Genomic DNA, 17,257 nt, shown 5'->3' with positions numbered 1-17,257 from the left:
CCACACAACGAAGTCCACTGTAAGGGGTACCGTTCTAGCCTCCTGAAAGGGGGAGTTTGTGATGTTAAACTAAATCAGGGCATGTCAGATGAGGTGAAACAGTGGGGGTAAACCAGCTCATGTTGTCGGGTTACTTTTAAACTCTTGGTGGGGACCAAATTCAAACAACTGAATTAGCAGGCAAGCATATCACAACATATACAAGGCATTTGTGTGATTCACCATGGTCTTGGATCACGTGTTGGACTCGTGATCAACAGCTATTACCCTTCCAGATGAGAGCTCATATATGACCGATCTATGGGTAATGTTGTGACCTTACACACACACACCCCCCTAACTCCCCGCCCACAAGGGTTGGAGTAATGACATGCAGCACAGTGATACTGAAATTATTTCATCCCTGGGTGGGATTTGAACTCAGACTGCTGTAGTAGCAGTTGTGAACACTACCACTATGCCATTGAGTGTAAATGTATGTGTGTGTGTGTATATATATATATATATATATATATATATGCAAAGTAATCCCATAAACATGTGATAAACTATATCTGCCAAAACCACTGGGAAAATTAAAAAAAGGTGACAACGTTTTTATCTATTAAGACATCTTCAAGAGTACCCTTGAAGATGCTTGTTTGGTCACCATTTTTCAATTTTCTCAGTGGTTTTGGCAGATATATATATATATATTTGTGTATGTATGTATGATTTGTATACAAGTGCTGGTCCCCCTCTCCCCTCTTTTTTTTTTTTTTTTTTTTCCTCTTTTCTTTCTTGAGAATATTTTGCCTTAGCTGAAATAGGGACAGCAAACTCCAAATAGATTATTCATGTGTGGAAGTGGCAAGGGGCACCCCCAACCAACTTGGTTGTCATATTGTACTCAATTTTGTGTCGGGCTGTGAACTTAACTCTCATATCTTCACTTTTTATAATAAAAAAAATAATGCTTTTCATAATATTATCCACTAAAACATAACCATGGACTGGGAAATAAATTAACAAACAATTTTATTAACAAGCAAGGTTCTGCATCAATAAGACAATTTTCCTCTCCTCACTGAAGTTGCTGCTTTAGGGAATGGTGGTGGCATAATTGGAGGCATGCTGGTCTCTCATTTGTTTATAGTATTGGATCCAACACTGCCTTCCAATTCTCAGCAGTGACCTATCTGGCTCAACAGTCCAAGCATACATACATATACCAAAGGCATTTTCCCCTTACACAGGGGAGTAGCCAAAAAGAAAAAGGCATAGAAATCACTCTCATCCATTTTATTTCCCATATATTCCACTCCCCTCCACCCTCCTCCCTCCCTCCTATCTTGGCACCAAGCATACATATATGTACCAAAGGTTTTTTTCCCCCTTACACAGGAGGTAGCCAAAAGACAAAGGCATAGAAACCACTCCCACCCATTTCATCCCCTACATACTCCACTCCCCTCTTCCCTCCTTCTTATCTTGGCACCTCCTGGATGACGGGTCATCCCTGCATCTTGTCCACTGCCCTGGGTCAGAAGTAATCCAAGCACATACAGCAAACGTGATGGTTTTGGCTGCAGCCGTACGCCTCTTGTCGTAGGGCTCTCACTTTGATTTCAAAATTGTATACTCCAGATACCATGGTTCTGATCTTCGATTTTCATTTTTTTTTGTGGTGCAATCATATACACAAATACACTAAAAAATTGCAAGGAAAAAAAGTTATAAATAAATAAAAAATATAATAATGTAAATGATAAATAAAATACATAAATGTATAGGTATAGTTAAATAATAAACAGGTAAATAGTAAATAATAATAAATTTACATATAACTAATAATAAATGAGAAGCAAATAATAATAAACAGACAAATGATAAAACAAACAATATAAAATAAATGATAGTCATTACAGCATCTTACTTATTTCCATTATGGTTCTCTTAAAAAAACAAAGAATACAGATATGTTTAATCATTATTACTACTTGAAATAATTATCATTGAAAGGACTCCTCATATAGAGCAAAAAAGTGCTAAGATCAGAACATTGACTCCTTATATCAGCAAAAAAGTGTATATAGCTAAGATCAGAACATTTCTTACAAGTTCGTACAAATAATAATCTTTGACAACTCATCATGTAAAGGAAAAATACAGGCACCTGAAGTATTAAACAAATAAGATATAATAATAATTATGAAAAAATTAAAGTAATAATATACAATAATAATGATGATGCATGACTTATACTGACAACTTTAGTACAAACAAAAATTGACTAAAACTATAATAGCTGCAATTACACAAAAAAATTTACATGTGTACACGAGGAGAGAACAAATTTAAGTATTGTGAGTAGCACCATGCTATATAAGAAAACAATAATAAAAGATTCCTGATTTCTGGCTATCAATTCAGAACTTAAAATATTTTTAATCTGACCCTTAAAGGCTTTTTTGGTTGGTAACTTGTGTTTGAAGGGAGGTCATTCCATAGTACAGTAATATTGTGATAGAAAAGCTGCTTTTATGGGAGTCAGGGTGTTTGATTTGGTAGGAGCCTGAACTGTTTCTGATGTGGCTAATTATGAACTACTGGCTGGAAATTGTATCCCAAGTACTTTGGTGCATTGTTGTTGTAGATGTTGTATACATAATTTAGTTTTAGTTATTTAACATGGTAATCCATGGGCAACATCCCCACTTATATTTTTCCTTTGTACTTGGGACCTTCCTTCTCTCTTCTACAGTACTTATTCATTACTGCAAAGCTAATCAAATTCTTCTGGTACCAGAAGAATTTACTGAAGGAAAATTGTCTTGATTTTGAGATTCAGTTTAGGATGTTGAAGCATATATTTGTATATATATATGTGTGTGTGTGTGTGTATAATATATATATATATATATATTTATATATACAGTATATACACATATATATATATATATGGCATTGACACTAGTTAGCTAGGATGCTCGCTGGGTGAGCGGGTTAGGGTGTCATTATTACTTGCGGCGAAGGTCGAGATGATGACGATTCGAATCCTGCTCGGAGCGAGTTGAACTAAGGACATGGTTCATTAAGTTCCACTCTACAAAGTCCATTGTAAGGGGCACTGTCCTAGCCTCCCGATAGGAGTTTGTGATGTTAAACCAAATCAATCATATGTATATATATATATATATATATACACACACACACACACACCAAGGGTTTTTTTTCCCCATTACAAGGGAGGTAGCTATGTCAAAAGGCAAGTTCCAACTCCTATCCACCCATTCCTCCCTCTCATCTTAGCCACTCATGGATGATGGGTCATCCTTGTATCCTGCCCACTGCCCTGGGTCAGAAGCAATGCAGCAAGACACAGCACATTCAGAACAAGACCACTTAATTGGTGACCCTTCTCTCCATCTCCTAATGCAGAAAAAAAAAGAGTTGGGGAGAAATCCCTTTGGGCTGCGTCAGATCCTTGTGTCACAGTGTCGTCCATACACAGCCATTCTCAATTCACCCCTATCTTGTGCCCTCTCCCTTCCTTGCTCAACAGACATCCCCTCTAGTTCATTGCCCCTTTCACCCCATCCTCAGTTGTCCCCTCAAGTTCACTTCCTCCATCTCCACATTCCACACCTCTTTTGCTAATCTTTCTTCACTCATTTCAATGTGTCCAAACCATCCCAATACTCTTTCATCAACCATATCTGCCTTCTTTTCCACCCATTCTCCTCATTTCTTACTATCAAACCTTATAAGCCCTACCATACCTCTCAGACATTTCATTTCAAATACATCTAAACTTTTCCTCTCCAACTCTTAATTTCTAGATCTCTGCCCCATACAGTCCCATTGGCACAATGGTCTCCTTTTTGCATCCATTCCCAAGACACTTTTTAATGCCCCAAGGCATTTACTTGCTTTTCTCAGTCTACAATTTACTTCCACCTCCACTCCTGCCTTTCATACCACATGCAACCCCAAATACTTATAGCTGTTCCCTTCCTCTGTCCTCTCTCCTATAAGACTTACTTCCAACTTGCTGCCATCCTCTCTCTATGTACATATATTATATATATATAATGTATGTATGTACAATATTACAGCATCAAAGGATTCCAATACTCTTCACCATGGTTTATTCCACAAATCAATTGAAAAGTGCCACATGACACAACCAAACATTAGTGGGTCATTATGTCAGACTGCAAACTGACATTTTCTTTTCCTTTCTTTCTTTGTTTCTCATTTAGACTGTTTAACCAATGGTGCTGCAAATAAGATTTTTTTCTTAAAGATTTCTTAAACTCAAATTTCTGTAGAACCAGCTGTCCATTTTGTAGACTTAAGAAATATTAACATTTTCTTTTCCTTTCTTTCTTTGTTTCTCATTTAGACTGTTTAACCAATGGTGCTGCAAATAAGATTTTTTTCTTAAAGATTTCTTAAACTCAAATTTCTGTAGAACCAGCTGTCCATTTTGTAGACTTAAGAAATATTATACTGACCAAATATTTTTGTGTACTGAATCTTCTGGATCAGCAAAGAGTATCCATCCCATATTTCACCCTCAGTATTTGTAAGCTTTTGTTTATCAGGTGTCAAAATATATGTGAAGAGGACATTGTGTATAATGTAGGGCTGCCTTCTTTGCAGTCACCTGACAGGAGATGGACACATGACATTGCCAGGCTTAAGCCTTACAGGTCTGAGAGCTAGACATGTCTGAAATCGATGGTTCAAACAAACTTTGCCATACCGGATAGCTTGTTGACTATATTAATTACAGAGACCATTTTTCTTAATATTGGGAAGTGTGGCATTTTAAGGAGTTTTGAGGTTTCGTAGGAGGTGAATAAATAAAACTTTTCATGAGTGATGTATTTAATTCCACATAGTATAAAATGACTGTCAAAAATTTCTATTTGGCAAGAAACATTATGGCATCCTGCAAATATATTTTACACATACTTTAGGAAAGGTCCGGAAATAATTTCCTTCAAAGAATCAGAAGTAATCGGTCAATATTTCATGACCAGAACTTGTGATAAGAACAGTATGTTCAAACTGCGCTGCTCTTGCATTATCCAGCATTACTGCAGTCCAGCCATCTTCGAGTATAATAGCATCCTGTGATCCTTGAGTGAGTATAGGCTCGATAGTAAAGGTCATTCCCTCTTCCATTGAGCCAGGATAGCTATTATCTGAAAAGAAGTCAGATCTCAATTAAATAAGTTCAGGAATACTCAAAATGTTCTTCGGGCAAATGTGTTCAACTTGTCCATACCAAAGGATGCAGTGGAAGTGAACAAAACCACATAGCCCACTACATTCAATCAATACATGGAGTTAACTCTCTCGTTCAGAAGATCCACGGCTCCCAGGTAACTGGTATCAGCCACCAAATTGGCCCACAAGTCATTAATGGAAGAGACTGTATTTACCTAATTGTAGTATACAGGAAAGGAGCAATGCTTATTGGGTCCTATTTCTTATTCTCTAATTTCTTTTCTTTATTATACCTAGTATCAAATTCATGTACAGTTTGAACTTAATCTACATCCTTGATTTCCAAATATATCTAGTGGGAACAAATGTGACTGTAATAACTTCAGAGGGATCAGTTTGTTGAGTGTAGTTGTGAGGGTTTTGATTGAGAGGAATAGGTAAGGAACAGTGTGGATTTAGGAAAGGTATGGAATGTGTGGATCAGATGTTTGTGGAAAGGCAGATATGTGAGAAAGCTTTAGGAAAAGGTAAGGACATTTTTTGGGCCATTATTGATTTAGAAAAGGCTTATGATAGGGTAGACAGGAAGGCACTGTGGGAGGATTTGTAGATTTATGGGGTAGGCAGAAAGCTATTAGAGCAGTCAAGAGTTTTTACAAGAGTAGTAGAGCCTGCGTTAGAATTAGAAATGGAGAGAGCGAGTGGTTTGAAGCATAAGTGGGACTTCGTCAGGGATGTGTCATCATGGCTGTTCAATGTGTTTGTGGATGGGGTGATGCAGGAGGTAAATGCAAGGGGATTGGAGATAAAGAAAATGAAGAAAAGTGAGAGATGAGCTAGTTGTTTGTTGATGACACTACTTGTAGCAGGATCAGAGGAGGGATTCTTTAAAGTTAGTGACAGAGTTTGGGAAGGTGTGTGAAAGGAAGTTGAAGATAAATGTTGGTAAAAGTAAGGTTATGAGATATACAAGGGGAAAGGATGGCAGCAAATTAGGAGTATTAAGGGAGAGATACTGGAGGAAGTGGATAGCTTTACATACTTGGGAGTGCATGTGGCAGGAAAGGGAGGAGTTGAGGTGGAGGTAGAATGTAGATTGAGAGATGCAAGTAAATGCCTTGGGGGATTTAAAAGTGTAATGAGAATTAGACATTTGGGAATGGATGCTAAGAGGAGAACATATGAAGGGGTGATTGTGCCAACAGCACTGCATGGGGCAGAAACATGGAACATAAGAGAGGAAGAAAGGAGTCAAGAAAAGAGGGAGGGAAAAAGCCCTTGATATATATATTCCTGGGAGAGTGATGAGGTGAGATCCTGGTATGGTTTAAGCAGGTAATAGTGAGATGGGCTCATACGCGAGTGAAAGGTGTAAGGGTTTTCCTCTCCCTTGCTAGCCATCTCATTTTGAGGTAAAAATAAAGGTTAATCAAGATCTATTTAACCCCTTCACTCCAGGCCAAAATCTCGCGGGCAGCATTAGCTGCCAGACGTGCGATGTTGCATCATAATACTCGCATTATAAAAAATAAAGTCAACGCTGTATTGCTCGTTCTCTCTTTCACCCGTGAATTTTGATAACCATAGAAAATATGATGAAGCCAGTTTACAGAGTATGGGGGTCACGCAGGTACAACTACAATAAACATAATCAAGACGCCTACGTAGGCAATATCGTATCGAAGGGGTTAACCTTTCTGCTGAAGGCTGAATAAAATAATCTAGAAGCAGCAACAAAACATACTGATTAGAATAAATTTATGCTAACTAGAATAAATATCTAAGTCATAAATGTAGTGAAAGGGTTGCTGTAGAGTATTCTTCAGTTAAATGACAGCAAGTAGAAAAACACTCAGCAAAAAACATTAAAATTGGATGAGTTTTGCTATAGAGGACTTTTTCTCTAGTTGAATGAAAATGTCTACAAAATATAAGTCATAAATTACAGAATAGGCTCAAGGTAAGTTCAATGTTTTTGTTCACATAAGAGGTGTCTTTTCTTCTTCCAGTTATTAACAAAACTAATTTGTTTTTTATTAACTTACAGCAGTGGTAGATATCAGGCGGCCCATGAAAATAAGAACCTATGCCATGGCCAATGAAAGCAGGAACAATTGTGTAATTATTCTGATATGCTACCTCCTCAACCTTATGTCCTGAAAAGAATAACTATATGATAGTTCTTCCATCTATAAGATAATTTATGTATGTCAAGAATATGAATGGTGGAAATATTTATTTATATGGTACTCCAGATATCACTAATATCAATCCTGGGTCACTATATAAACACTTCTTCCTTCTAGGATATGCATTTCTCATTCATGAATTAGAAAAAAAAAAAAAAAAAAAAAAAAAATACCCAAAATATAACTGAAGTATTATGACATTCAGAAGTAAAGCTGAAAAAACATAATCTACTTTACTTCATACAAGTGATTACCTATTTGCACATCTGTTGCCAAGTATTCTATAGTTTATATAAGATTTTTTTTTTTCAAATTAATTTGTACAAGTTCTCAGAAAAAAAAAAAGCAAAAATCTATATATGTGGAGGTTTACGTTGTATGAAAGTGTCCATCCTAATATCTATTTCTCATGATACTTTCCATTCCCCAAGACATTTACATATTTCCTTCACTCTACAGTTTACCTCCACCCCATCTCCATTCCCTGCTACATGTACCCCTAAATACTTAAAACTATCCCTGACCTCCAACTCACTGCCACCCTCGCTCCTTGTTCATCATATCACTTTATACTTTCACCCACATATACTTTCAACTTTCTCCTCTCATATACCTTCCTGAACTCTTGATATTAACTGCCTGAGACCTTCTCTCTGACCCAGCCACAAACTGTCATCAGCAAACAATTGGTTCACGTTCCACTTCCTATCACCCTCATATTTACCTCCAGTACCATCTCTTCCATGTACATTCTGAATAACCATGGTGACATTACACAACCCTAGTACATCCCCACCTTCACGTCAAATCACTCATTCTCACCATTTTGAACCATAACATAAGCTCTATTACCCACTTAAATACAAGTTTCCCCTTATCCCATACAGCTAGCCCACAATGCTTTCCCGTCAACCCTGTCATAAGCTTTCTCCAGATCTGTAAAGTCAGAAAGATGTCCTTTTGCCAAAAACTCCTCACATATCTGCTTTACTATAAAAATCTGGTTCACACACCATCTACCTTTAATGAACTAGTGGCATAATTGACTGTAAGCTGGTCTCGCATTCACAGAGTTGGCTTGAATCCTGCACTTCTCTCCAATTCCCAGTAATGCCAACTGTATTTCTTCCACCTTTTCACATATCTCTGAATAGTGGGCAACTGCTCCCTTCCTCCCACTACAGTACAGTGAGACCTCTCATTAACGGATGTTAATTACCTGTGTTTGCGGTGTTTTGGAGTGGTTTTTGGGTGGCATAGTGATTACACGCACTAAACAACAGCACCGAAAACACAGCCGCAAACACAGCCAATTAACGTCCGTTAATGAGAGGTCTCACTGTACTTTCATCCATTGACTGACACAGAAACAGTCCCATACTAATATAATAAAAACAATTCAGTGAAACTTGAGGCAACAATTATACAGTATTTCCCATCCTGCAAGACCACCACAAGGAGGTTCCCATTGTTGGTTTTATTGTAAATATTCTATAAGAAAAACTAGCTATCAAACACTTGGCAACAAATGTTATATTTACATACATACATATACCAAGGCTTTTTCCCCTTTACAAGGGAGGTAGCCAAAAAGAAATGTTATATTTGCAAAGTGAAAACTATAAAACTGGTGCAAGACTTCTGTTTGTGACTATATATATGCTTAAGGAAAGAAAAAATGGTTACAAAAAATACCAATCGCAGCGAAATGCACTCCTGGAGCACAAATAGCAATGGCCTCATCACGACACTTCCTGGCAGCTTCTACCAAATCTTCTCCAGCTGCATCCACTTCACCGACCAAGAAAGTTTCGCAGCAGTCCCCGTGATATCCGTTCAAGTAAACCTTTGGAAGAAAAGGAGATGTTACCATTATTATAACCATACAGTGAGACCTCTCATTAACGGACATTAATTAGATGTGTTTTTGGTGCTGTTGTTTAGTGCGTGCGTGCACTCACTATGCCACCCAAAAACCACTCCAAATCAATGGATTATTCACATCAACAGACACCGTTACCCCCCTTTTAGTCCATTAATGAGAGGTAGTACTGTACATACATATACCAACAGCTTTTTTCCACTTACAAGGAAGGTAGCCAAAGTCAAAGGCATAAATCCACTCCCACCCACCCATTTCATCCCCACATACTCCACTCCCATTCACCACTTCTCCATCTCTCTTCTTGGCTCCTCCTGGATAATGGGTCATCCCTGCATCTCACCCACTGCACTGGGTCAGAAGCAATGCAGCAAGACATAGCATTATAGCCATACATCCTATAATGTCTCCCATGTTTAAAGGAGAGAGTTTAGCACAACTACGAACCATTATAGATTATGCAATGAAGCAAAGCAATGGGGGTTACCCTGCTTCAACCGTCAGGCCCTACGGTAGAGGTGGTGTGTTTTGTTGCGTTACCTCATCTGTCAGGCCCTACTGTAGAGGTGGTGTGTTTTGTTGCGTTACTTCAACTGTCAGGCCCCACTGTAGAGGTGGTGTTTTGTTGCGTTACTTCAACTGTCAGGCCCCACTGTAGAGGTGGTGTGTTTTGTTGCGTTACTTCAACTGTCAGGCCCTACTGTAGAGGTGGTGTGTTTTGTTGCGTTACTTCAACTGTCAGGCCCCACTGTAGAGGTGGTGTTTTGTTGCGTTACTTCAACTGTCAGGCCCTACTGTAGAGGTGGTGTGTTTTGTTGCATTACTTCAACTGTCAGGCCCCACTGTAGAGGTGGTGTGTTTTGTTGTGTAACTTCAACTGTCAGGCCCTACTGTAGAGGTGGTGTGTTTTGTTGCATTATTTCAACTGTCAGGCCCTACTGTAGAGGTGGTGTGTTTTGTTGCGTTACTTCAACTGTCAGGCCCTACTGTAGAGGTGGTGTGTTTTGTTGCGTTACTTCAACTGTCAGGCCCTACTGTAGAGGTGGTGTGTTTTGTTGCGTTACTTCAACTGTCAGGCCCTACTGTAGAGGTGGTGTGTTTTGTTGCATTACTTCTACTATCAGGCCCCACTGTAGAGGTGGTGTATTTTGTTGCGTTACTTCAACTGTCAGGCCCTACTGTAGAGGTGGTGTGTTTTGTTGCGTTACTTCAACTGTCAGGCCCTACTGTAGAGGTGGTGTGTTTTGTTGCGTTACTTCTAACCCAGACAGCGAGTGGGATCCAGGGATATCCCTACATCCATAAGGAGCTAAGATAAAAGGGAAAGCAAATGAGCATGGGATAGATAAAGGGAGAATACATGCCCTGGCTGGTTACCTCCCTTCAAAATGGGGCCTTTTGGTATATGCATGATATGGTATATATGTATGTATGAAGAATGGACAACAAAATGAGTGGCAGGGTGGTGAGATAAACACCGAGAATTGTTGAAGTTTTTAATTACTGATGTTTCACTCTTAACAGAGCTTCTTCAGAGTGTACAAACATGGTCAGGAAATCAACAATTTATACCTCACATCATTCTGCATTCCTTGGGGTGGGTTAAGGAAGGAATGTGGAATGATGTGAGGTATAAATTGTTGATTTTCTGACCATGTTTGTATACTCTGAAGAAGTTCTGTTGAGAGCGAAATGTCAGTAATCAAAAATTTCAACGATTCTCGGTGTTTATCTCACCACCCTGCTATTCATGTGTATGTATGTATGAGAGGGAGGGAGGGGTGGTGAATGGGGATGAAATGGGTGAGAGTGGAATTATGCCTTTAGACTTTGGCTACTTCCCTTGTAAGGGGGGAAAAGCCACTGGTATATGTATGTAATGTAATGTATGTATGTCTTCTATTTGGCAGTCCATCAGTTTTGATGATAATTGCAGTGTGAAGGATTTTTTTTTTTCTCACTCTCTGTCTGTCTGTCTCTCTTGTTCAAACTGTCATTGTTGGTAGTGTGTGACGAGTTTCATGTTTCTTAAGGTAGGACTTGCAATGTTTCTTCTCCACAGCTGTCTTATGTAATGATGTATGTATACATGAATTATCATGGTATTGTCTCCTCTGACTGCTTGATATTCTAAACACAAATTTATTCAAACAAGAATTTGATACACACATTTACCACACCAATATGAACCAAGCTGGTTTCAAGAATAAAGTGAGTGTGATATTACAAGGCTATGCACAAATCAAGACACGTCTTACATACTTCTGCCATGTTACCACATATGATATGTTGTCTTCTGACTGTCCAAAACCAGTCCAGAAACAATGGTTCACAGCTTTCTAAACTATGGTATAGGAAGTTAAAATCAGTATTTCCAAGGCCTCACAAACACTATACAGTAAAGTGTTGCAAAACAGTGTTGCTGGTCTACTATGAGACACTCTAGTCACAATCAGCAGAAATATGAGGTGATATAATTGGAAGTATTCAAAACATGAAAGAAATTGACATAACTGACAAAGAAGACTTAATATTCTAAGACAAGAACAACAAGAAGTCATGAAAAGAAACTGAAAAGTACTTAGAGCTTGAAGGATATTAATACAGCTTTCACTAAAGATGAACTGGAATGATATAGAAAAAGAAACAGGACAGTCAGACAACATAAATGAATTCAAAACTTATTTCTATCAATGGGAGCAAAGATAGGAACCCTTAAACATAGCTCTTATCCTATACCTTACAATTAGGTAAATACAAAAACAAAAATCTAGAAACTTAAGAGACTTCATAATACCATTCAAGTACAACATATCTTAGTATGGTAAAAATATAAGAAAGTTTACATTCTTTGTCCGTTCCTTATACTCACAGTCACATCAACAGATAGGATGTCCCCATCTTGAAGAGGTCTATCATCTGGGATTCCATGACATGCCACGTTATTGACACTTGTGCAAACACTCTTTGGAAAACCACGGTAGTTGAGAGGTGAGGGGTATGCTCCATTATTTATGGCAGTTTCATGCACAATGGCATCAATAGCATCTGTTGTCATTCCAACCTACCAACATAGGTTAAACATGAAAATGAGGAATCATTAACATGACAACTAAGTAAACATTTCATGCAGATTATAAAATAACCATTGAAAGCTAAGTCATCAATATATTTGGTGACACAACACCATAGGAAGAATGTTTAAATTGATAAACTACATCAAGAAACTGATATCTCTACTACCTGAATGGAATCTCTAACTTCATTTAAGGTCTTCCTTGCTAATATACAGGCCTCTCTCATACCCTCTATTTGCCAGTCCGCCTTGATTTCCGGCATGCGAGGCCCAGGCAATGGTTCCCCAGTTTCTGCGTAGGAAGGCTTTTTAATGTGACGTGGAACCACACGAGGCTCGGATACTTCACTAGGACAGTCAATGAGGGCATAATTCCCAAAATTAGGTCTGAAACAAGTTTCTGAAATCAAAACTCTGAACAATGAAAGTTACTTGTCTATGTACCATGTTTATAATTATCCTGTTCTTCTCTTGATAATATTGAATTACTACACCCTCCTTTAAATTCAAAGTTTCTGCCCTATGCAGTGTTGTTGGCACAATCATCCCTCTATATAATCTATTCTTTGCATCCATTCCCAAATGTTTCTTTCTCATTACACTTTTTGGTCCCCCAAGGCATTTACTTGCTTCTCTCAATCTACAGATTACTTCCACCTCCATTCCTCCTTTTCCTGCCACATGCAACCCCAAATACCTCCAGCCTTTGTCCTTTCTGACTTACTTCCAACTTGCTGTCATCCTCTCCCCTTGTACATCTCATCATCTTACATTTACTCACATTTACCTTCAACTTTCTCCCATAGTAAACCTTTCCAAACTCTGTCACTCTCTCCCTTAATCCTCCCTCTGACCCTGCCACAAGCAGTATTGTCAGCAAACAACAACCGGCTCACGTCCCACATTTCTCCATTTTCTTTAACCATTTCCAATCCCCTGTCCATTACCCTCACATTTACCTCCCACACCACCCCCTCCATGTACCCATTGAACAGCCATGGCAACATTACACATCTCTGATGCAGCTCCACCATCTTTACTTCAAACCACTCACTCTCTCCATTTCCAATTTCAACACAAGTTTCACTATTCTCGTAAAAACTCAAATGCCCTCAACAGCTTTCCCCCAATCCCATATATCTGCCAAACCTCCTATAGTGCCTTCCTGTCTACTGTCATAAGCCTTTTCTAAATCGATAAAGGTAAAAAAAAAAAAATCCTTGCCTTTTCCTAAAGCTTTCTCACATATCTGTCTTACAACATAAATCTGATCCACACAACTCCTACCTTTTCTAAATTCACTTTTCCTCATCAATTACTCCCTCTGTTCCTCTCCTAATCCTCTCAACTAAATCTCTCCCATTCCTAAAATAGTAAAATTAAATATTTAGAAATGCCACCTACTCCTAAGGCTACTACAGTGTGTTTGCTGTGATGTCACAAAAACCAGGAAATCCCATATGCGCCACCATGTTGGTGGTACTTGGATTTGACAGGCAATCGTAAACAATGCAGAATGTACACACTAATCATTTTTATGGATCTTTCATGCCCCCTTTTCTTTGTGTGGTAAATGATACCCATGTAAAAAAATAAATAAATAAAAAATGGAGAAGGATGTAGAAATCACTTTTTTTTGTATAATTCCTATATGACTGGATGAAGTTCCTGTTTACAAAATTTGCAGAACTGTTGATATTATTTAGTTGAACTTGGGGACTATTGCATGGTGTAATGCTTTTAAGTTTTCCTACATAATGCAGAATTGCAGCTAACCATTGTGATGACATCACATGCAAGCACTCTACATTCTTGGTAGCATATTTTTTAATGATCTGGCAAATGTGACCTACTTATCCTTTGCTTGTATTTTGTTATAAAAATTGGGTCTACTACTATTCATTTGAGGAACTTCTGTGTTAAATAAATTTCATAGAAAAAATAGATCTCACAAAAGCAAATAAATGAATTAACAAATCCTGCATATATATTATGAAAATAGTACTAGCTCATGAAATTTTTTATCATTATCAAAACCAGCTATGCAGGTACTGGGAGGTTTTGCAGATATATGGGATTGGTGGAAAGCTGTTAAAGGCAGTCAAGAGTCTTTACAAGAGTAGTAGAGCAAGTGTTAGAAAGGGAAATGCAGAGAGTGAGTGGTTTGAGGTATAGGTGGGACTGAATCGGGTGTGTCATGTTGCCATGGCTGTTCAATGTGTACATGGATAGGGTAGTGTGGGAGGTAAAGGTGAGGGTGATAGGCAGGGGACTAGAGATGGTTAAAAAAAAATGGAAAAAAGTGGGAGGTGAGCCAGTTGTTGTTTGCTGACGACACTGCACTTGTAGCAGGATTAAGGGAGAAAGTAACAGAGTTTGAGAAGGTGGTATGCAATAGGAGATAATTGATGGTAAATGTGGTCAAAGTGAGGTGATGAGATGTACAAGGATAGAGGGTGGCAGTGAGTTGGAATTAAGTCTAAAAGGAGAGAGGATGTAGGAAGTGGATTGCTTTAGGTATTTGGGGTCACTTGTGGCAGGAAAGGGAGGAGTAAAGGTGGAGGTAAGTTATAGATAGAGAGAAGCAAGTAAATGCCTTGAGGGGATTAAAAAGTGTTATGTGAGAAAGGATGCAAAGAAGAGATTGTATGAAGGGATGATTGTGTTAACAGCATTGTATGGAGCAGAGACTTGGAATTTAAGAAAAGCAGAGAGGAAAAGTTTATATGTGTCTGAGATGAAACATCTGAGAAGTATAGTAGGAGTTACTAGATTGGACAGAATGAGAAACAAGGAGGTGAGGAGGAGACTTGGAGTGGAAAAGGAGATGGCAGACAGAGCTGATGAAAGATTATTGGGATGGTTTGGACATGTGGAGTGATGAAAGATTAGCAAAAGAGGTGTGCAAGGCAGAAGTGAAGGGAGTGAACTTGAGGGGATGACTGATGGTGAAATGGGTGGATAAGGTGAAGGGGGTGCTGAGTATGAGGGGAATGTCTGTTGAGTAAGGAAGAGAGAAGGCAAGAGATAGGGATGAGTGGAGAATGACTGTGTATGGATGATACTGTTATGCAAGGAGGTGGAAGGAGTGAATTTGGAGGGTAACTGAGGATGAGATGAATGGATGGGGTGTAGGGGGTAAATTGAGAAAGAGGAGAATGTTTGTTGACCAGGGAAGGGACAAGGCAGGAGACAGGAATGAGTGGAGAGTGGCTTTGTATAGATGATAGTGTTATGCAGGGAAGGGAGGGGGAGGAGCAGGGCATGGGGGGGTTGCTTGTGAGTGAATGATATTTTGACACAGCCCAAAGGGATTTCTCCCCATCTCTCTTTCTGCATGAAGGGATGGAGAGGGGGGGGGGGGGTTGCCAATTAAATAAGGCAGTCTTGCTGCATTGCGTCTGACCTAGGGCAATTAGTGGATGTGGGGATGACCTGTCATCCATGAGGAGCTAAGATGGGAAGGGAGTGAAATGGGTGGGATTAGGTACATGCCTCTGACTTGACTACCCTCCTTATAAGGGGAAAAAAGCTCTTGGTATATAGAGATAGATAAGTAGATGAAGATATTGTATCTTGCTTCATTACTTTTCACCCAGACAGTGAGCAAGGATGTCCCTTCATCTTCAAGAAGCAAAGATACAAAGGAAAACAAATGATTTGGAATAGGTAGAGGGTTAGCTATGTGCCTTGTCTGGCTACCTCCTTTATAAGGAGGAAGAAGGATAGGTAAAATTCCAGAATCACACAAACACAAATATTTAACATGAAACTTAATCATCCAATAGCTCCTAACTTAATATAACCTAACCTAATGTAACTATTGAATAGAAAAAATATCCTTTCAAATACAAAAAAGGAAAATGTGAAATATTTTTTTTTGCATGATACTGGGAGGATTTTGGTATAGAGACTCAATTTTACATACTAGTGTACACTTCATTTGTTACCTTTAGTAAATGCTTCTATGTTAAGGTCACGCATAACAGCTTTCTGGCTTATTATTGGCACTTTTTTGTCATCATTACCTTTTGAATGGATTCCAAAGATGCATCCTGGGTATTACTTCTAATCTATTGTCATAATCTAATATCTTATTTTTTCGAGCACCTAATACACTATCACAGTTCCTTGGGGATATGTAAAAGGACCTCTTGGACATTACTAAATTCGATGGATTTAGCCTTATTTTATAATCATCATAACAATTTTGAACTGCTGAACTTGGCACAAGCTTTTCCGTTTGTCTTTTGAATCGGGATGTATTATATTTTTTCCCCATTTTCATATGTTCAGTTAAAGAAGAATAGGTGCATGCAGAATGAACTTGACGTCGATTTTTCATGACTATTTTCGAGATAAGCTGAGTATCATTGAATGAGTATAACAGAGAATACCCATTCTTTGACAGGATTCTACTCATTCTCACAAGTTTATCAGATAACTTTATGTAAACAAACAAGCAGACGATAATCAGTGTCTTATACAAGCACACCAAGAACAGATCATTTGCTAGTTGGTAGATCATACTATTTGATAAGGCATAATATATATATGCATGTACATATCCTATAACTAATTTTTTTTTTACCTTTGATTATTTTCATCTGCATAGCCATATGTAACCAGATAAGTGATAACTTGATATAGAATAGTAGAATTCTTAAATTAGTGGGAGCATTTTTCATCTACCTGTCTTATAGATATAAAGTATTGAGCAAATTTATATATGTATAAGACATTCAAAAGCTGGAGCTAATAGGTTACTAGTATTTTTTTTTTTTTGTAAATATCTATACTAAAGATCCCTGTGCTCCTTTAAGTTCTGCACAAAAAAAAAAAAGCGAGAATACTCTAGTTTACTAAATAAACCCCAGGAAAACCAAGAAA

At 38.3% G+C, this 17,257-nt stretch overlaps 1 protein-coding gene across 2 annotated transcripts; it reads right to left on the bottom strand.

The window, feature by feature from the left end:
• Positions 1 to 4,857: 4,857 nt before the first annotated feature.
• LOC143037604 (methionine aminopeptidase 1D, mitochondrial) lies at positions 4,858 to 16,871 on the bottom strand. Of its 2 annotated transcripts, none has more exons than XM_076206081.1 (6): positions 16,318 to 16,871; positions 12,535 to 12,754; positions 12,164 to 12,355; positions 9,105 to 9,255; positions 7,266 to 7,376; positions 4,858 to 5,195 (listed from the first exon to the last, which is right to left on the bottom strand). In XM_076206081.1, exons 2-6 carry the CDS (start codon positions 12,628 to 12,630, stop codon positions 4,999 to 5,001), a joined length of 747 nt encoding a protein of 248 aa, XP_076062196.1. In that variant the 5' UTR covers positions 12,631 to 12,754; positions 16,318 to 16,871; the 3' UTR covers positions 4,858 to 4,998. The 2 variants fall into 2 exon arrangements, with proteins under 2 accessions (XP_076062196.1, XP_076062195.1); XM_076206080.1 differs by having other exon boundaries at positions 16,396 to 16,871.
• Between the last annotated feature and the right edge of the window lie 386 nt (positions 16,872 to 17,257).

Source organism: Oratosquilla oratoria, chromosome 22, assembly GCF_046742065.1.
Source record: "Oratosquilla oratoria isolate Oo_2021 chromosome 22, ASM4674206v1, whole genome shotgun sequence".
Classification (NCBI taxonomy): domain Eukaryota; kingdom Metazoa; phylum Arthropoda; class Malacostraca; order Stomatopoda; family Squillidae; genus Oratosquilla; species Oratosquilla oratoria.
The sequence above is the reverse complement of the archived record's forward strand: the minus strand, read 5'-3'. Positions and strand labels throughout refer to the sequence as shown.

Coding starts and splice junctions, on each gene's coding strand:
- LOC143037604 (XM_076206080.1), bottom strand. CDS start 16,790: ATGAGTAGAATCCTGTCAAAGAATGGGTATTCTCTGTTATACTCATTC. Junction 9,256..12,163: donor TCCTATCTGTTGATGTGACT/GTGAGTATAAGG, acceptor TTTCTTCCAAAG/GTTTACTTGAACGGATATCA. Junction 7,377..9,104: donor AGTGCATTTCGCTGCGATTG/GTATTTTTTGTA, acceptor TATTCTTTTCAG/GACATAAGGTTGAGGAGGTA.